We start from the raw sequence: 19,681 nt of genomic DNA, 5'->3' as shown, positions 1-19,681 counted from the left end.
CGCTATTAACCTGAGTCCAACTTGTATGTGATGCAGTTGTTACAACTAATACATTCTTTTGTGCAAAGTACATTTAAGGACAAGAGAACCTAAAATTGGACTGAATCTCTGAACTTTTTCTCAAAGCAGTTTGGGGATTTACAGGGTGAGTACAAATCTTTATCTCCACTGACAATGGGAGTAAAACAGTCACCACACAAGCCAGTTGCAGCTGTTTATCAGTCAGATGGCCAGAGCCCTGTCCAACCAGGGCTTAAGTGAAACTGAACATCTGCCCCGGAGGTATGGAGAGTTATTAGTGCTTACAAGGTTGCGATGGACTTTCTCCCTCCTCTTTTCAACCATCCATACCACACATCCTCCTCAGAGTTGAAGTAAATGAGGCATTCATTAATGGTATATACATAGTGACTTCATCATCACAGAGTTAGTTGATAAATAAGAACCTTGGCCTGTAGTGTTAAATGGAAAATTACACAGTAATGCAATTTTAGCACAGTCCATGAATTCCTTTCTTTCTTCCATCCTCCACAAGCTAAAGCCTCATTGGCAGATTATGTATGTGGGCCTTGAGAAGCAATCGCTACTGTTTGTTGTTGCACTTCACTCGACATGTGTGTGTCCACAAGAAGCAGAGCCAGGTTATGAATATGGTCAGTGATATTCTTCCAAAGATAACGGACAAAGCCTGGGTGGCCTGGGTCTGAATTTCATTCATAATTCACGTCACACACATTTGAGCCTGATGATCTGGTCAAAGTATTCAATGGTTATAAGATCTTGTTACAAAGGCCATTTAAGTTTTGTTCCTCCGAGCTCTGAATATGCGGTAATCTTCATGAGCATTTGTGTTAATTACGTGATTGTTCCGTAGACGGGAATGAAAGCCGGACTTTTGACCTCTTTATGGTCATGAAGTCACGACCTCATGTAGGTGAGAGTAAAACTGTGGGTATTGTGGTTAGTTTACTTTACTGGCTGCACTGTGCTATTCATAACAGGACAGCTCCTTCTCAACCTACTGTGAAGTGGTACAAAGTGGCCAAAACCTTTGTACAAAAACCTGGAATCAGCAGGTTCTGGAAACAATCTGGAAACATCAACGATACATTTCCTAATTACCATGTACTCACTTGGCAAGACTTTTAATGAAAAACAAACATGTACATTGGCATTTGTAGGACATACTTTATTTTCAAACTGTGCAAAAAAATATAGAACCTCATCCTACACCAGTATAAAAACAATACAGCTAAGACAACAGAAACAATTTCACACATATGAATTATAATTTTACTGCATAAAGGATGTTCAGAAACAAAAATTATAGTATTTACAGTTCCCATTAACTTTACAAAATCTTTAGCATTTCCCATAAAAATTCTCATATAGAAAAGACCTAAATGCTTAGCATAGCGATAGGACTGAGGTAGAATAAAGAGATAGCAAGTCGGAATATGCTTAAAGGAAAACATTTGAAGTTAATCTTTTTGTTCTTGGCTTCCACATGTTTTTTTTTTTTTTAACATGTTCTGTATCCTCACAAAAACCAACAGGTAGAGCAACGAGGCTCAACAGCCATCTGGACACAGACACAAAACAGACTTTACATTTGTTTCATTAGTTTCCATGAGTGTTGCAAGGAAGTATTTTTTTTCCTGGGCAAGTGACAATTCAGAGAAAAAAATATTATTCAGGGCTGTACCAAATAGCAACAGTGCCTCAATCCAGTATAGTGATAGACATTACAGGTTTCTCGTGTGTACCGCATTGTGTCAATTTTTCCAAATTGCATAAGTTGCATATTGATGATACAAATATCTAACACATTCAATCCCTTCACAATGTGGTGTAGTCTCTATAGAAGAACAACTCTTTCTGTACCTGAAACATGCAACACATTCAACTGTCTAAGGTGGAGAGGAGGCAAATTTTGCATTTATATATATATATAGAACAGAGACAAGAGGAATTAAGAAATGAGGAAAGCACTTAGCAAAAATAAATATAAAATGGAATATTAGTGTTTGTTGCTATAAACATATCTGCTGGCTGTGATTGTTATGGAATAAATCCACAATACTGACACCATTCTGAAGGCCCATCTCCACCATCTCCACCAACTCTTTTACACTTGATCACCTCCACGTGCCTGGCACTGAAGCTACGCCAGTTTTCTTAAGGGAAACATTATTCCTCTACAGCAGGGCCTGCTGCCTGTATACACTTTCATTTACCACACTGTTTCCTCTCCTTTTGTGTCTGCCTGATGATTTCTGGTCTATCCAACCAACAAAAACCTCCTCACTGAAAATAAGCACACCGCCTAACTTACAAAAACAATTTAGACTTAGATTTGGCTTCACAGTCTAACTGAAGGAGGAGAAAAGTAAATATCATCCAGGTGAGCAGAAGAAGGCTATAAAATAAAAAAAAAAATCTGAATAAAACCTAAACAAATATCATAAATTCTGTACACAATGATTAAATACAGTGTGGTCAGTATACATTCCTGTGTATGAAAAACAACTTATATTTGTAAGAAGAACATCAATGTAAACATAATACTTTCAGTAAAACATGTCTAACTCAAAACTTCCAGCACCAGCTGTTCAATGCATCATCATACAGTATATAAAAACATTCTGTATTCACATATTATGTATAGTTAAGAAAAGACGAGAAAAAATAAAAGTCCATCAAAATATGGGATGATTTTTACTGTGAGACTTCTGTCAATGTGCTGGGACGTTGTGATTCCACTGAAGGCACAGAGACAGATGAACAGCCTTGGTTTCCAGCCTGCGGGCACTTCCTGCTCTTCTAGGGCAGCTGAGGCGACTCTGCTGGGCCTCAGACCTCTGAAGGGAAGTCTCACACCCTCACAGTAAAGAGTCGGAAGGAGTCTCCTTCTGTGTTGCTTTTGCTGCAAACACAAATGACAGAAAACATGTTACTTTCACTACTACAGATGCAACCGCTGCCTACTAAATATGTTGAAGGGATACTCCCGCAATTCAGTGTGTTACTTTCAGGGGAACTGAAGCGGCGGTGGGAGAGTTATCCTGTTATTATCTTTAAGTCAAATGAAAACATCTTTTAGTCAACTACTTTGCTTTTTGTGATACTTTGAAGTCCTTCCATCAAAAAGCAAGAAATCATGATGTTCACAATATCTTTGGAAAAAAAAACTCCATGAAATAACATGTTGGCAGAATGACTCATTGTTGCCGTATTTCTTTTCCAGCTACCACATGTGTTAAACTTGATGACTGTAATTAGTTCATTAGTGGACAGACCTTGAAGCTCTGCCATGATCAATAACCGTGATAGGCCAGTGTGATTGGTATCCGATCACAGATAATTGTCGGTGTAGGAAAGCACTGACTAAGTGGCTGACAGCATTTCCATTCTTGAGAAACCAGAGAGGCTGTGATTACTTCCCCAGCAACAGAGTGCAATCCATACTGCCCACCCTGCCATGATGTTGGCACATGGCACGGACTCTCTCTCAGCCATTTATTGACCGAATGCCCTGAGTGAGAACTTCGCAGCTCGCATTAGATTTCATAGAATCAGACTTGAATTGTTTTTGGCCATTCAGCACTTTGCTCACTCAATTGAAATGCCTGGGTAAAGTAAGCAAAGATCCCATGTGTGGCCCATCCACACATCAAACCACACCATTACTCTTACAACCCCATATGCCAGCAGAACAGGCCACAAGGGCTTCCTTGCCTAAGCTTAGTCCACTGGAGCCGGCCACAGACATGAGCGTGATTTGAGAAACATAGTGTGCATGCAGGGAAGCCACTATATGCAGAATTACAGGAGACATAAATCAAGTTAGGATGTAGTGAATAAAAGCACCTTTCTCAGGAATATTTTAGATTCTCTTCTCAAATGTACTCGGATAATTTTACTACAAGCTCAATGTTTTCATTTTAGTTCGGTCTCAAGGTTTTCTTTACCACACTCCCACTGGTCAGACATATAAGCCTGAGCTGAGTATATTGCTGAAGACAAATAATATTCTGTATATCCACATTATATAACCGCCAACATAAAATTCAGTTTTAGACTGACTTCAATTCGATTTTCTTCTCAAAGTTTTGAATATCCCTTTTGCGAGTGACCAAATGAGCTTGTTTATTGGGGATTTTAGTTTTATGTCACATCTTTACAGCTGACAGTATCTTGAACTATTTTAAGGGACATTTCTCTGCACTTGGTTCCAGACTTCTCTGATCTGCCAACCGCATCTCATATTTGATCTGCATTTTTAAATTGGTTGAATGTTTTGCCCACTAACAGATGTTTTCCCCAGTCAGGGAACATCAACAGATAGTACGAAGGTTTTAAGAGTGGGGGCGTCATCCTCTTGCATAGCTAACTGCTTTACACATTAGAAATACTGACGCAGCAGTACAGACTGTTGCAAGTCAACATACAGAAAGAACGACTCCTGAATGATTGTAAAACAATGACATTTCCTGACCGAAGAAAAATATACTGGATTAGATGCTAGTAGTAATAGTAATTGTTACGGCAGCTTTTGTGTCAAAAGACACAAAACTGTAAGCCTGAATATCCCACTTTTAAAATAAAAACAAAATGGTAATTCAGCCCGGTTGTAAGGCAGGATTTCTAGTTAGAGCTCCAAACACACCATCGGGTCACACAGGCATGAGTTTTTTGACCTCACAAAAATCACAACATAATTCTAATGTGCCAGAAAAATTTAGAACACCTGCAAGGATTTTAAGGGCTTTTGCATTCCCTCTGTGTGAGAGATTTTCCTCCATTCACTGCAAACATCTTGTGGCTGGTGGTTCTGGGAAAAGATTATATTATCCAGGAACCCAAACTACCAAATTATACTTTAGAGCTTTGTACATCAAACATATCTGACTCCTCTGAGGCTGAATAATGTTACAGGTTGGGCTCCAAAGCCACTGAGGACCTTTTTAGATGATGTGTTGGTATTTTCCCAATGAAGCAGATTAGGGAACAGTTGTTACTTTTGTGCTAACACATGTTTCTGTGGAGCATATTCCCTTAACACTTACTGTGAGCTTACATAACAACTATGGAGGTTTGGAAGTTTCACAGCTGCCAAAGAAATGGTTGCTTGGAAGTTGTCACACACCATGTTTAAACCTGCAAGTTTTTATTTTCTGCAAAACTTCAGGGAGCCAAATCTAAAACCACAGATGTCTGGAATTCAGAAAATCTTTAATGTCCCACTGTTAACTTGTAACTATTTGACATGTTGTTTGATCTATCTATCTTTATAGATTTGGTTATTGTGCAACAATCCTGGTCTGGAAAACATAATTACAGTAAAAACAGCTGACCACAAATACATGAGAAGTACCTTTCAGATTGAATGCCATTTTTCAGGACTCCGATGTAGCTCTTTCTCTTGTCCAACGGGAGAACATCGACTAAACCACCGTCTGCTTTGATTACCCCTGCATGGATGGCTGCTTTACAAATGCTGGAGCTCTGGGAAGAGAGAATGTGGCAAAAACAAGATGGAAAACCACTTTTACACTACATGAATATTGTTGCAATTCTCTTATTATCAAATACAGAACAGAAATATTTCAGTAACACACTGTCTGGGCTTGAAGTCTGGCTCCAGCACAACAGACCATAAGCTGTTATCAACAGTTTGGACTAGAGTCATTCATTCATCTAGTCCAAACACAGATCAGACTGTCCGTACACCCCCCCAACGATTCTAACCAGACGGTTTGTGTCTCATGTTTAACCAACATCCAGCTTCTACACCACTGTAGAAACAAATTTGGGTGCTTGAGATTGCAAAACATTCCTTGGCACATTTGTTATGAGCCAGCGTGCTTGTTTCAGGGCCCCTGGAGAACTGTAATCTGCGCCCAGCTGGACGTCATTAAGGGTCAGTTTTATCTGAAGTAGAGCTCCATTAAACCCAACATCGACCACATGTTAATGTGCCGACTGGTAACTCCAAATTCTCGCTGAACGACACTTTACAATAACTAATCCACTGTGATTTAGGTGACTTTGGAAAGATGATCTAAGCAAGTGCTCATGAAGCTTTTTCTTTCTATGTCTTCCACGTCTAAGACACAGGCACTGAGGCTGAGATAATGCCTGAGTGAGCCTCTGAGTGGTCAGGCCCCGTGCAAGGTGGCAGTCTGTGGCATGCCTCACCATTACTCCCATTCTCCATGAGACATTTTCACACAATGATTCAACTGCTTTCCATAGCTACCATGCAACCAAAGCATGCAGCAGATTCAGATATCTTTTCCTTTCTGTCTGACCTAATAGCACATAAATAAATCGTATTAAAAAAGCACAGAACTGATGGGGCTGAAGAGTGATTTATGATCACAATGTAATAGTGAATTCCAAAAATATGCATTGCTTACATCTGTGTAGACGTTGTTTCCAGTGACGGGTGACCAGTATGAAGGCTGAGTCTTGCAGTTGTCTGGACAGATGACTCTGACAAAAATTGGACATTAGTATATTTTTGCAGCCACAAATAAAAGTCATATGAATAGACATTAATAGACACATTAATTCAGCATTTACTGTATGATACTACATCATTATTTTTTTTTTAAACACGATTGCAACTGTGAATATATTGTCATTCATTAACAGTTGTTAACAAAGACATTAAACATGTATACTTGCTTCCAACTACATTATAGTGTGTTATATACCATTTATTAAATATCTGTAAACAGTTTATGAATGCGATATGGGGGTTAACTTAAAGTGTTAATATATTATATCATAACTGAACACTTTAGATCTGGTATGACAATACTATGAAGCAAACATTTACTGTAATAGGAAAACATTTTATGCTAAAATGTTGGACGTGTGAAGGCACCTTGGACAGTGTGAGTAGGGTCTTTTGAAAGGGCAGATTTCAGCCACTGTGGTGTAGCAATCCACAGTAATTTCTGTCACAGAAAGAAGAGAAAAACATGTTATATTCCCAGTGTATGTTGGCTATGTGAACCAATTATACTTCTGGAAAACCAGCGCTTTACTCACCTTCTACTTTGGCCACCACAAAAGCATTGCTGGGTTTATATTTACTGTAAAAGACATCATAGTGCTTAAAAATCAGGGGAAAAAATGGTTCTGTAGAAAAAGTATTGCCTCAGCAAATGAGATTTCAATCTATTTGAGAAAGAGCAGATACCTGAGAGACTCGATGCCATTTTTTGTGGCTCTGACAAAGAAGGGAAGCTTGTCCGTCCTTGTGATATCAACCACCCCTCCGTTGTTGTCAATTGCGCCAGAATGGATGGCGGCTCGGCAAATACTTGATTGCTAAAACAAAAAAATGTTGAACATTCAAATAAGCACTTACATTATAATTTGATGCAAAGTCCTTGTTTTATGTTGGACACACTCACCACATCATAAGAGACCGTTCCCCAAACTTTCCCTTTCTTATTCAGACAATTTGCAGGACAATTATATCTGCAGGGTCAAAAAATGAGTTGGAGACTCAAGTGATTGGTACTGAAGTGTATTATAAATGAGAATGAATATGACATATTTCATGCAGGTCCAAAAATATTTTCACATTAAAATTCATTAAAGAAAAACCCTGACCTGTTGCAGGTTGCTCCTCTACACTTATCACGCAGTCTAGTCTCACACTTGATGTTGTGAACTGCAAGAATAAGACAACAAATCAATAAAAAGCACAAAACATGAAAGGTTAAGGTTATTTTTTTTTTGTCATTATTTTAGCTACCGAGAAAGGTACTGCTGGGAGTTTTTGAAGCTGTTGTCCTGGGTGTGAGGGGCTTTGGAGTGGAGGGCTTGGACACTGGCTTCTTCAGAGCAGGTTTAGGTTTGGGAGCTGGTCTGGTGGTGGTACGAGGTGGCAGTGGAACCTGAGGCTTCTCCACCTCATTCATGTCTTCTGTCTCTGAGCGTTGAAAGTCTGTAAATGGAGAGTAAACGTAAATGAAGTTGGTGACATGTTAAAATGAATGAATGAAAACCTTGTGGGTTTGCTCACCTTTGTAGCACAGATTATTTCTGCACCCTCCTCCATAGCTGGGAGGACAATGGGAACAAGGGCGGCCATGTTGGTACGGGGCCTCTCCAATCCAGTTGCCCCTGCAGAAGTCACGCACAATGGATAGCTTGACTCAGGTGGAAATTAATCATCAGTCAACTGGGTTCATGGCCTTGTAATTACTTCAGCACTCTTTGCCCATGGTCAACAGTCCTAATAGTCATTAGTCCCACAAACTAATAAAAACACCCCTCGTTGTCTCTCAGTCACTTACATCCTGTGGGCTGTCTGGAAAACAAACGCCCACTCGGCTCTTATTTTCTCTCCCAACGATTCATTGTTACTTTTTTATTCTGACTTCTGGAGGAAATTGAATGGCACCAATATGTCATGCAAATGTCTGGGACAACATACAGTACTAGTGCTACTTATCTGCAGTGCAATTATATTAGGAACACACGCTGCAGCGTTTATCAGCCCAAATAAATAGGAATGTAAACAAGAGTCCGGAGACCAGAGGTGTCAATGAACAGTGGAACATGGGGGAGTATTGCTCTTACTTTGGGGAATAGTTGCACACAAGGTAGACCGAGTTCTCCCATAATTCTCCCCACACGTTCATCCTTGGACACACGTGCACAGCACAGCCCACTCGGCTAGTGGTTGCCCAGACCAGCTGTAAAGAGGGAAATAAATAAAGCTCAGTTTGCACATACAATTTCTGAATGAGCACATAGCAGAGTAAACTATTGAAATTGTAGCCTGGATTTCTAGCCTCGCTTTTCTCACAGCTCATGGTCATTCCAGAGGAAGCACTTAAATTGGCAGTTATAATTAATGGGGCCATTGGGACTTTCAGGAGTGCCTGGACTGTTTTTCTGCCCCAGTCAGATGCTCTTCATGTGAACCCAGTTTGCCCTTTGTGATACAACCATGAGCATTTTCATCATCTGGTTAGGAGTGGGGGGAAAAAAAGAAGCCCTTTTTAATATCTCAACTCGAAAAAACAGGAGTCAGTGTGGACCCAAAACTGTCCGAGGTAAAATAAAACGGCTTATTAAACGGAAAGCTGCAGCAGTGGTGTTACAGATGAATGATGTGCCATTTGACAGGGAATACAACACAGCATATTCCAAAACTTCTCCACACTTTCCTCCCAAACGTGCTCTCTCCCTCCTCAGGAATGTTGGTCTTTTTTTTTGAGACGCCACTGGAAGCAGTGAGTCAGCACATAGACTGATGGGTGCTGAGAGCTGGTAGTCGAGCACATTGCAATTAAAGATAGTTTGACTGCCTGGACTGCAGAAAATCAGCATTTAAAATAGATGAAAGACAGAGACAAGGTGATGATGCTCAGATTTGGCACTGTCCCCTCTCTGCAGCATCTTCAAAACAATCCAGGTCAAGCAGTGAGGGACATCTGGAGTGTCTGGAAATGTCTGCCAGATGACAGCGATCAGGTTTCAGGGTGAGCGCACAGGGAGTGGTCTGGATGTTTCTGTAAACTCATCGCAACAGCTACAAAGTAAAGTCTTGGGGAAGAGGAGGCCAACTCACCGGTTTCTGTTTCCTTTTTATTGATTTCTTAATTTTCTCATCCATTTTTCAACTTCTCTTTCTATCCCCACACTCTCCTCCACTCTATTACTTGCATCAAACGGCCACACTTCTCAGCTTCTTGTAATCAAGTTAAGAATATGCTGATAACTCGCTGCCGAGTGCTTGAAAGGGTACGCCATCAATTTAGTATGAAACTCCTATAACATTGTCCGATTCACAACAGGCAGTGCAGCAGATGGTGAAATGGAACCAGAGATTGTTTTTTTTCATGCGTTTTTCTTCTTCGTCAAAGCATGGCCTACTTTACCCATAATGCAACTCGATCGGTGAGAGTTAAATTGGAGATTGATGGGGAATTATGTTTTTTTTTTGCAGCCAAAAGTGACCATATTTGGACGAGTTGGTGAGGGAACTGGGAACCCGAAGACACTCTATCTGCCCACCTATACCGGAAACCTGCCTGCACCCAAGGCCTGTCAATCAAACCAGGTGAACCCCTAGACATAGCTCTCTTTGACACCATAATTACTTGAGGAAAAAAAATATTGACTTTGAAGTTGATGTTCTCTGAATGGGAGTCCAATGGAGGCAGAGGATTTTTAGAGTCTTCACTGCTCTCAGTGGTATTGCACTTTGAAACACTTTCGCATTGGCTTCACTTTACAGAATTGGAGTCTACATTCATTTTTATAAACAGTCTATGGTCTTACCTGGGTGTAATGAGTGCACATGGGCCCGGAGCAGCGGTCTGGACACCAGGGATTGCACTCCTGAGGATAGGGATAGGTGTATTCCTTCACCTCATCGTACCAGGCCTGGACATGGAAGGCAGGTGAGCGGTATCTGTAAAACACACACACACAGTCTCACACACACACGCACACACACACACACACACACACACACACACACACACACACACACGCACGCACACACACACACACACACGCACACACGCACGCACGCACACGCACACACGCACACACACACACACACACGCACACACACACACACGCACACACACACACACACACAGTCTCACACACACACACACACACACACACACAGCCACACAGTCACACACACACACACACACACACACACACACACACACACACACACACACACAGTCGGCTCAGTCACAGGCCATCCAGGTACCATGGGGTAAAAGGGAAATATCTGAGGGAGCTGCCAGGTGTGTTGGCGAGACTTGAGAAACACTGCATGAACCTCTCCCTTCAGCCCTCAAATGATGAGTCTGAATTCAACCTGGCAGACAGAACGCCCGTCTGTTCCCTCCATAACAGGGGAAATCAAATCAGTTTAAAAAAAAAAAAAAAAAAGAATCAGCGCAAACCTAAACATGGCTCCACAGCCTAACAAATCAGTTTTGGCTCTTATTGTAAACATCTCTTTTTAAGGTATTGAAAAGTGCTGAGCTTATAAATGGAGAGTAGAGGGGGAGTGGAAAAAAATGACTCTACATCAGGGTTTGCTGGCACAAGAAGAAAAGAAGGGGAACAGGGAGGGGTGGGGGTTGTGAGAATGAGAGCAGATTCCTGAAAGGGCACCTGCTGTGATAGCCATACGCTGTTATACACAGAGGGCTACTGTGTCTGGTGTCCTCTCAGAGACACACACACTCATACAAACATCACCCCTTTGTGTAGCACTGCTTATGCTTCATGCATGTGGACCCCAATTATTCTACAGGAGCAGTTCAATTAAAAGTGATGGACACTAAAGTGATGACTTTAGCTTACAGTAAATAACTTCCTCTTGCAACATAGACAGATAACAGAATACTTATACTAATGGGAAAAAAAGAGTTCCAATGACTTTTTTGATAGAATATCTCCAAACCACTGTTTGGGCTGCTCTGGCCTGCATATTGAAGCACAATGGAATTTTTTTTTTTTTTTTTTTGTTTTTTTTTTTTTTTTTTACCAACCAAAATGTATGTAGCATCATTGATCATAAACTATAAGCTACAAAAAGTTGTAATTCAGATATAGGTCAGATTTGTAGCCTTTGTCGGGGAAGTCAATGGATCACCAAAATTATTCAAATTAATCCTGAAGGGAACATGAATGATGGTACAACACGTCATGATATTCCCTGTAATGATTTGTGTGGGGTGGCCCAGTGATGCAGTGGTTAGCTGTAGGATGTACTCTGCCTTCAGCCAAAGTCAGCTGGGATGGCTCCAGCCCCCCTCTGACCAAAGGGGTATAGATAATGAATGGATGGTTGATTTCTGTAGATTATTCACCCATTATTAATGATTATATAAACACAAACAAATTCTCAAATATTTAAGTGTAACCCATTACATACCCAGCACCCAGACTATGTCATTGAAACTATTCTTTTGGATCTCACCTGCCCCAGTGAACTGCCAGGTTTTGTCCAATAGACATGAGCAGGTCTTGAGGTCCATGGTCCCACTGGCACTCCTCTGACCACTGAGTGGCAGACCGCTCCAACTCGTCATCCCAAACCTGAACGCAAAAAGTAAAACAAGTTTGTCAAAAGGAGTTCACTGATCTCAGAAGAGTCACCTGTTATACATCCAGAATAATCTACATCATGTTCTGACTCAGTAAATAACAAACTGCAGCCTGTTCAAGGCTTCTGCTCTTTCACTTCCTTCCCTCCCTGCGAGCTGAAACTGAGCTGCATACAAGTACAATATTAGCCGTAGATGGTGACATTGGAGCGCAGCTGCTGGCGCCTGGCCCTGCTCCACTACAAATCTCCAGCAATCACAGCTGAATTATCCACATTTCCTGAGCGGAGAGGAGAGTGGAAAGCGGAGAAGACACCTGACTCCTACTGTGGAGAAGGTGCTATGAAGGGACTGCACAGCGTGGCCCCTCAAAGTACATCCCCTCAGTAAATTTCCAGCCTTTTGGTGGTCGCTAAAACATGCTCACACAGACACCACTGTAACCCCAAACACCCATACACTTACACAAACACACACGCTGTCTGTTCACTGGAATTTCAGAGAGCGGAGTGAAACTACAGACACTTTCCTCCACGCTATAACCGCACTCCAGAAACACACAGGCCACCACTGCTTCTTTCAAATTTATGGATCACGTGGTTTTCAGTAACCCTGTGTGTGTCTCGATAATAATCCCTCTCCTACTTTACCCATTAATGTGCCACGCATTTATTTCCTTCCTAGCCTCATTCTCTGTGTCCTCCATTGACCCAGCCCTCCTTCCCTCTCCTGTGTTCTCCAGTGCTGAGCTGTTTGCAGGTAGGACAGAGTCAGCATTATTATCCTCCCTATAAAAGAGTGGCACAGCAGGCTGGCAACAGCTCACCATCATGACTGCATGTTTCCAGCAGAGAGAAAAGATTGTTTTTATTAAAGCAGAACCACATTTCAAGGGGAATAAAACCTTAAACCCTAATTACCAGCCTCACTTCAATACTCTTTCTGGCTGACACGGTAAAATTAAGTTCTCTCTTAGGTGGAGTCAAAGATTAAAGTATGTAACTTTGATTATCTTTGTTGACTAATGAAACAGGTGTTTGGGGCAAAGGGCCACGTCTCACCATGTACTCCATGTTTGAGGCAGTGGGGTAAACGCCGCCCCTCAGCTTGTTGTGCAGCTGGAGGATCTCCTCACGGTCCGACCAGCGAATGGCTCGTCGGCTCCTGTTGAAAGCTGTGTTGCTGGTGTCGTTCTCGTCTGCTTCCTCCTCGTAGCGGCTCAGCAGCTGCCTGAGGTCCTCGGAATAAGGAATGGGGAGGGAAGCCGAGTCCCTGCTGCACAACAGCACGAGGGAGAGGATGAGGAGCCAGGTCACGGCGGTGCAGGTCATTGTGACACTTCAGCTGTCTGGGTTATACTTTCAGACCACAGTAGACAGCAGCTCTGGTGTGAACGCCGCCCTTCAGAGTCCCAGACACAACCTGCAGGGAGGAAATATTTCATGAGTCTTTCCCTACTGTGAGCCAAGAAAGAGGAGTACAGATTACAAAATACGGGCACACGTAACTAAATGAATGCAAGAGACACTTCCTCTGGCAAAGTTCTCAATTCAGAGCACACATGCACACACACACACACACACACACACACACACACACACACACACACACACACACACACAGACACACACAGTAACATGGTAATATGTTCCTTTCCTGCCTAACGGCACATCGGCTGTGATGGAGAGGAGTAAACTGAAGCAGTGTACTGACTCAAACTGTGGACTTTTTACTCTGAGCTGTTCGGCTTTCTGTCAGCTCAGCCTTTTGCCAGTTTATTAGTTACACAAATAAAATCTGATGCAATCCAATACAACTGCACTCCAATACGCTTGTAATAAGAGAGGCTCTGAATATTCTGTTTTATTTACAGTAAGGTGATTTTTGAGGCTGTATGGTGGTGTTGAATTAGAGTGCATTGTAGTGAGAGGTGTTTGTAATATTCTGCCCTCACCTTGTGAAACCCCTCTTACAGTCTCAATACATAATCTCTCTGATAAGGTGCGAACAGCAGATCATCTTAAACTTGCATTTGATTGCACAAGTTTATTAACTGGTGACTCTGCATATAACAGTATGTAATTAAATCAAGCTTTTTCTGTAAATTCATTATTTTCATTTAAGGTATGTTTTCCTTTTCGGATACTGTGATGCATGTATGATTGTTTTTAATATGCTCTGCATCACAGAACTGGGGAGACCATGATACAGACATTATTTTGCACAACATATTATGACAGTATAATGTTATATTGCTATCCTGAGTTACACTCTGATTACCTTTGATATGCCCTCGTCTTATTTAAAACAGATTCAATTATTTTCCCATGAACACAAATATAAAATGAGCTGTAGCACAACTACGCAACTAGGTAAACGTCTGCATCCAAAAGATAAACTGTGTCTAAATGAGTTTGGGGCAATAGCATAATTTTATAGAACATTATAGCCAGTAATATTTGAGCTTTAATAATAAATTGAGCTTCATCAGTAAATTTAACACTCACTTTGTTTTGGACTTATTGCCCTCGAGTTATACACAGTATATTGAGAAGTAATATATACCTCTTCATCCTCATCTTCTGACTCTCTGATTATTTTCTAACCAAACTGAGAGGCAGGGTCAGACACTGAGGAGGGAGACCCGAGTTCAGGTTGACAAGCATTCACCTAGCTGAACTGTCTTTGGGCAAAACACTGCATTCCTGACACATCCAGGAGCAATATTGTGTAACTGACTCTGTATCTGACCTCCCTCTGAAAGGCAACAAGCAAGAGGGAAGACGTCCAAGATTAAAGCTAAACCAAATATTACGAAGTCACCAACTTTTATAAAGAGAGAAGAGTCAGTGTGATCACAGTAGAAAGAAAAAATAAACCTAGCTCTAGCTTGCACTGGTTGCTCTTATCCTTGAATCCCTTCACCTCTTTCCCTTTGGCTGAAAAGGCAGCTTGAGGTCTGGCTCCGGCTCTGTGTCAACATGCTGTGCCAGCTCTGGGCACTGTGAGCCAGCGGGCAGCGCCGGCACCACACCCTTCTCCGTTCCCTGTGCCCTGTCTTCACACTGCACCTCTACCAGCTTCTCTGTCTGGGCCCTTCTCATGCCGGTCATGAATTTTATACCAGAGTGACAGACAGAGCAGAAGACTCAGACACACGTTCATATCCACATCTCGTCTATGGGAACTGGATCCTCTCTGCTACTGCTGGGTTTCTATATGATCCAAACGGGGACTGACCTCTTCTCCGCCTCACCACGAGGTTGAATGTAAACAACTCATTCCACAATGCAGATTTATATACATTTTTAGAGACGTTCTTTTTTTTTAAAAAAGCAAAATAGTATTTGAGGCTGGCAATGGGCCAGCTATACTTTTTAATTATTTGCCTCTATAACTTTTAAATGTATGTTTCTTTAGATGAAATAAGGCTTTTATATCATGCAAGTAATTTACAATGTAGCATTACATTTCAAAATATTTTGTTTATAATGTTACATCCTACAGATAGTATTTTCCATCATGATACTCCTGCTCTAATATTTCCACACTGAAGCTGCAGACAATGAGAGGCAGTGTCTGGCCAGCAGCCTCTTATAACGTGTTTGTAATCCACAACTACATAATCTGAGTTGTATAGTGTCAAAAGTTCCTACCAGACAGAAGATATATCGTCTGCAAATCTGACCAGATACACTTGCCGTTTTGCGCAGTGATGTGCAATATAAAATACAGGTTATTTAAAACCCGTTTTACAACAGCGTACCTGAAAGCTACACTACAACTCGTTGCGGAATAAATTAGAGTAATGTCTCAACTTGCTCACCTTTTGCTTCGTCAGTTGGTATCCAGTCGCTTGAATACTTCAGAGCAGCTTCCCCTGCGCGCTGGATAGCAGTTTTTATTCCCTTAAGAGAGGAGCGGGCTGCTGCTGCTGCTGCTGCTTGTTGGCCGTGTTCCTGAAGCACATAGGAGCTGTGTGACTCCGAAGCAACTCCGAGTGCCTTATATAGAGGAGACCCCTCAGGAGCAGGGGAAAAAATGACTGTCTCTCCTCACTCCCCCACTGGCCAGCCTCCCTGAAGCAGGCTATGTTCTTGGCTCACGGCGCGGTGCGCGCAAACTAATGTCAGGGGGAAAACTACAAATATCGTAAATCAGCATGCGGTCAAACGAGTCAGCAGCAAGCACTTACATCATTCTCTCTTAATCACGTTTGGTTGGAAGTCATTAGTCCACCCAGATAAGATTCTTCATTGCTAAACGGGGGAGGCAGTGAACGCGAAAATGCCCGCTTAAACAAAAGATAATGGTCATCACATTGGACTCCGTGTGAAGTTATCATTATAACTCAAAACCACACTCAATATTTGGATACCACGATCTGAACAAGTACAATTTATAGTAGTAGCCTAAGTCATGGCTTAATTCACGGTTCAATGGTTTCTATCCTGTAATAATGCAGGTGATAAAATATGAAAATAAACTACGATAGTAATCTTGACCTTTAATCAGCCAATTTAATCCTAATGTATTCATCCTTGAGTCCAAGTGAACTTTGTGCCAAATGTGAAGACCTTTCCTCAAGATTTAAGTGTTCTTGAAAATGGGAGGGAAGGATGGGATGGATGTGAGCTCACACTGACCTTTGACCACCAAAATCAAAACAGTTCACGCTTGAGCCCAAGTGGACATTTGTACCAAAATTGAAGAAATTCTTCTGACATATCACATTCACAAGAATAGGACAATGTAAAGTTACTGTAACCTTTAACCCCCAAAATCGAATCAGTTCATCTTGGAGCCCGAGTGAATGTTTGCGTTAATTTTGAAGAAATTCCCTCGAGGTATATATAAGATATTGAGTTTAGAAAAACAGGATGAAAAGATGGACGGGCAACCTGAAAACATAATTCCTCAGCAATGAATTTGGTTGCAGGTGTGATATAGCTGAATGAAACCAGCTTCTCAGTCTGAGCTCAAGACAAACATGTAAAATCGTCTCCGTTATAGCTGAAAAAAAGGTTTATCAGATGAATGCCTAGAAGCTAGAGTGGATCTTTTGGAGGAAACCTGGTTTGAAAAACAAATAAAGGTCATTTAGATCTTCAACCCATGAAAGGGTCCATCAGTAAAACAGGTGGACAGACAGGATGAAGAGAAGAGAGCTGGCACCAGGGGGAAAAAGGACCTCCAGCTCTGAAGACAGGGTTCATCTTGTGTCAGTCATATTTCCTTACTGACCCTGCGGAGGGTTAGCTGTGTTGTGACCCAAATAGTCCACATTTTATTCCATCACGTGCTTGATTTCTGTCTGAGACATCTCCGACATTTACAAGAGCACGTTCACTCAGAAGGAATGCCAGCGAACTGAACCGTCAGACCGATATTCCTCCCACGAGGACTCTTGCCAGCTTGAGCTATGAACTCAGTGAAAAATACTGTACGTGTTTAACAGGAAGTCTGGCCCATCATGCATCAGCTTTCTTTCTTAAATGTCCTGCAGAGATGCTAGAGAGGGTGGCCATGCTCTGTGGAGAGAAGAAAGACACAAGATGAAGCTGCTAGTACGGCCTCATGAACTCAGTTATTACAAACTAAACAACATTCAAATATATTCCAGAAAAAAAAAAAAAAAATACACAGCCTCACTTTACCTTCATTCCTCTTAACCTGACGACGTTTTATTGCAGTTTGTCACTATGGGATATCGGACAAGTCCTCATTAAGTAAAATCTCATTCTTTTGAGAGGGTTGAGGTCCAATCCAGACTTTCTATACAAAGTCATTTCAATCAAATCAGATGTCTAATGCACCGTTTTTCCAACAATACAAGAACATTATTGGGCAAGTACTCTTTCTCCTGCCGTTTTATCACGTAAAACAGATGCAGCATCGGTATCATTTTAAATTAGACAACAGTTCCATTAGGGTCCTGATGGTTGCCACCTTTATTAGAAATGATCAAAATATAAAGCCATCCTATCAGAAATGGTCTCCCGTGTGTTGACACGTTGCTGTCCGGGCTCCGAGTCTTATCCTGGTTGTGATCACATAAACAATATAACATCGACAGTATCCAGATTTATGACGATCCCTCAGTATGTCACCCACTAAACGCCTGTACTGACTTGAGTTACCTCAGCAGACCGGAATGAACAGGTTGGTTTCTTGGCTGTCTGAACTCTTGACGGCTATATTGTAGATTCTCCATCTGACTGAAAACAAGACTGACAGGACAACTCGTGCTCTGCATTACTGAAGTCAACCCCCTTCATCTCAGCATGCTGATCAATCATATTTTATTTTGTACTAACCATTAGGTAAGTTGAGTTAACAACACACCTGCACCCACACAGAGAGAGACAGCAATCGGGATATAAAGCTTACATGTGCCACAAATAATCAGGACACTGAAAAGCAATCATAATCAGACACCATCAAAGCGGCTTTGCCAGGTTCCCTTCGGGCATCAGCGCAGTTTAAATTTGGTTTAAGATGTTAAGGTGTTATCTGTTGCTTTGGATTTCAAACTGCAAAAGCTTAACTTTAAACCACATTTATTTTTGCCAAAGTAGTTTGTGATTTGTTTTTTTTTTAAATTTGTTCTCACTCTGGAACAGTTTTCTTTGTAACTGCATCCAGACCATCCATAAATGACACCAATCAATTGTACTCTGTGACTCTTATGTTGCTTTCCAAACAGGATATTTACAAAAAAGTCTAAACAAAAAACTAGGCTTTAACTGTTTACTGTTAACACCCTGTCTTACTGAAGTCAGAAGCACATCTTTACCCGTTTTGCACTTCTGTAACATCTCAGTCCATAAATTGAATGATTGGATCTGCAGGATCTATTTATTTGTAAGTTTTTTTGTAGATGTTCTACTGACAAAACCTCAATTTGCATGTCCTGGTCCTAAGCAGTCTCTTTCTGACAGACATCAGTAACGACCCCAGTCTGAATGGCTGGTTTTAAATGTTTAAAACCAGTTTTCTCAGAAGTGCTACTCATTACTTGGCTGCATCGACCCTGATTTATAATTCAGGCTAAATGGAAACTGGAGCCTCACAACACTCAATTAGTCTCAGTGGAAGACAACAGAGGGATTACACTAGTCAAACATCCAGTCGTTGACACGCACACACGAAGCTCTAAACAAGACGCACGAAACGGAGCAGCCGAGGAAAATCTGGGGGAGACTAAATGAAGAGCCCATATGGTGTACGAGGATGATTATCAAAACAAACCAGTGGGTGGATCGCAGTGGAACAGGAAATGCATAAAACCACTCCAACAAGCACGGAAGGCCAGATTAGTCCAACGTAAGCACACAACAGAAGAATGCTGTATAAAGAACCTTGTATACTGAAGTTTTAGTGGTTTGTAACATCTTTAATGAAGGATGGGCACCAACAGAGTACACGGCCGGCCTTCATGTACCTGCCTCAAGGCCAGATGATTCATTACAAGCAACAGTAGGGGGGGGGGGGGGGGGGGGGGGAACACTGTCTTCTCAGTACACAGCGAAATATAAGTAGAGTGCTGTACTGTATATCAGTAC

The 19,681-nt window shown here is 41.6% G+C and overlaps 1 protein-coding gene across 1 annotated transcript; it reads right to left on the bottom strand.

Moving 5' to 3' along the window:
- Positions 1–1,143: 1,143 nt before the first annotated feature.
- Positions 1,144–16,377, bottom strand: crispld2 (cysteine-rich secretory protein LCCL domain containing 2). Its single transcript, XM_069174440.1, has 15 exons — positions 15,943–16,377; positions 13,178–13,538; positions 11,990–12,108; positions 10,318–10,450; positions 8,608–8,723; positions 8,048–8,148; positions 7,778–7,969; positions 7,633–7,693; positions 7,431–7,497; positions 7,214–7,344; positions 7,063–7,106; positions 6,896–6,968; positions 6,423–6,498; positions 5,378–5,508; positions 1,144–2,926 (listed from the first exon to the last, which is right to left on the bottom strand). Exons 2-15 carry the CDS (start codon positions 13,445–13,447, stop codon positions 2,875–2,877), a joined length of 1,566 nt encoding a protein of 521 aa, XP_069030541.1. The 5' UTR covers positions 13,448–13,538; positions 15,943–16,377; the 3' UTR covers positions 1,144–2,874.
- Positions 16,378–19,681: the final 3,304 nt, after the last annotated feature.

This window comes from Embiotoca jacksoni, unplaced genomic scaffold, assembly GCF_022577435.1.
Source record: "Embiotoca jacksoni isolate LCO1_2020_lvr unplaced genomic scaffold, fEmbJac1.0.p SCAF_6, whole genome shotgun sequence".
Taxonomy (NCBI): domain Eukaryota; kingdom Metazoa; phylum Chordata; class Actinopteri; family Embiotocidae; genus Embiotoca; species Embiotoca jacksoni.
Note: the sequence above shows the minus strand (reverse complement) of the source record. Positions and strands in the feature narration are given on the sequence as shown.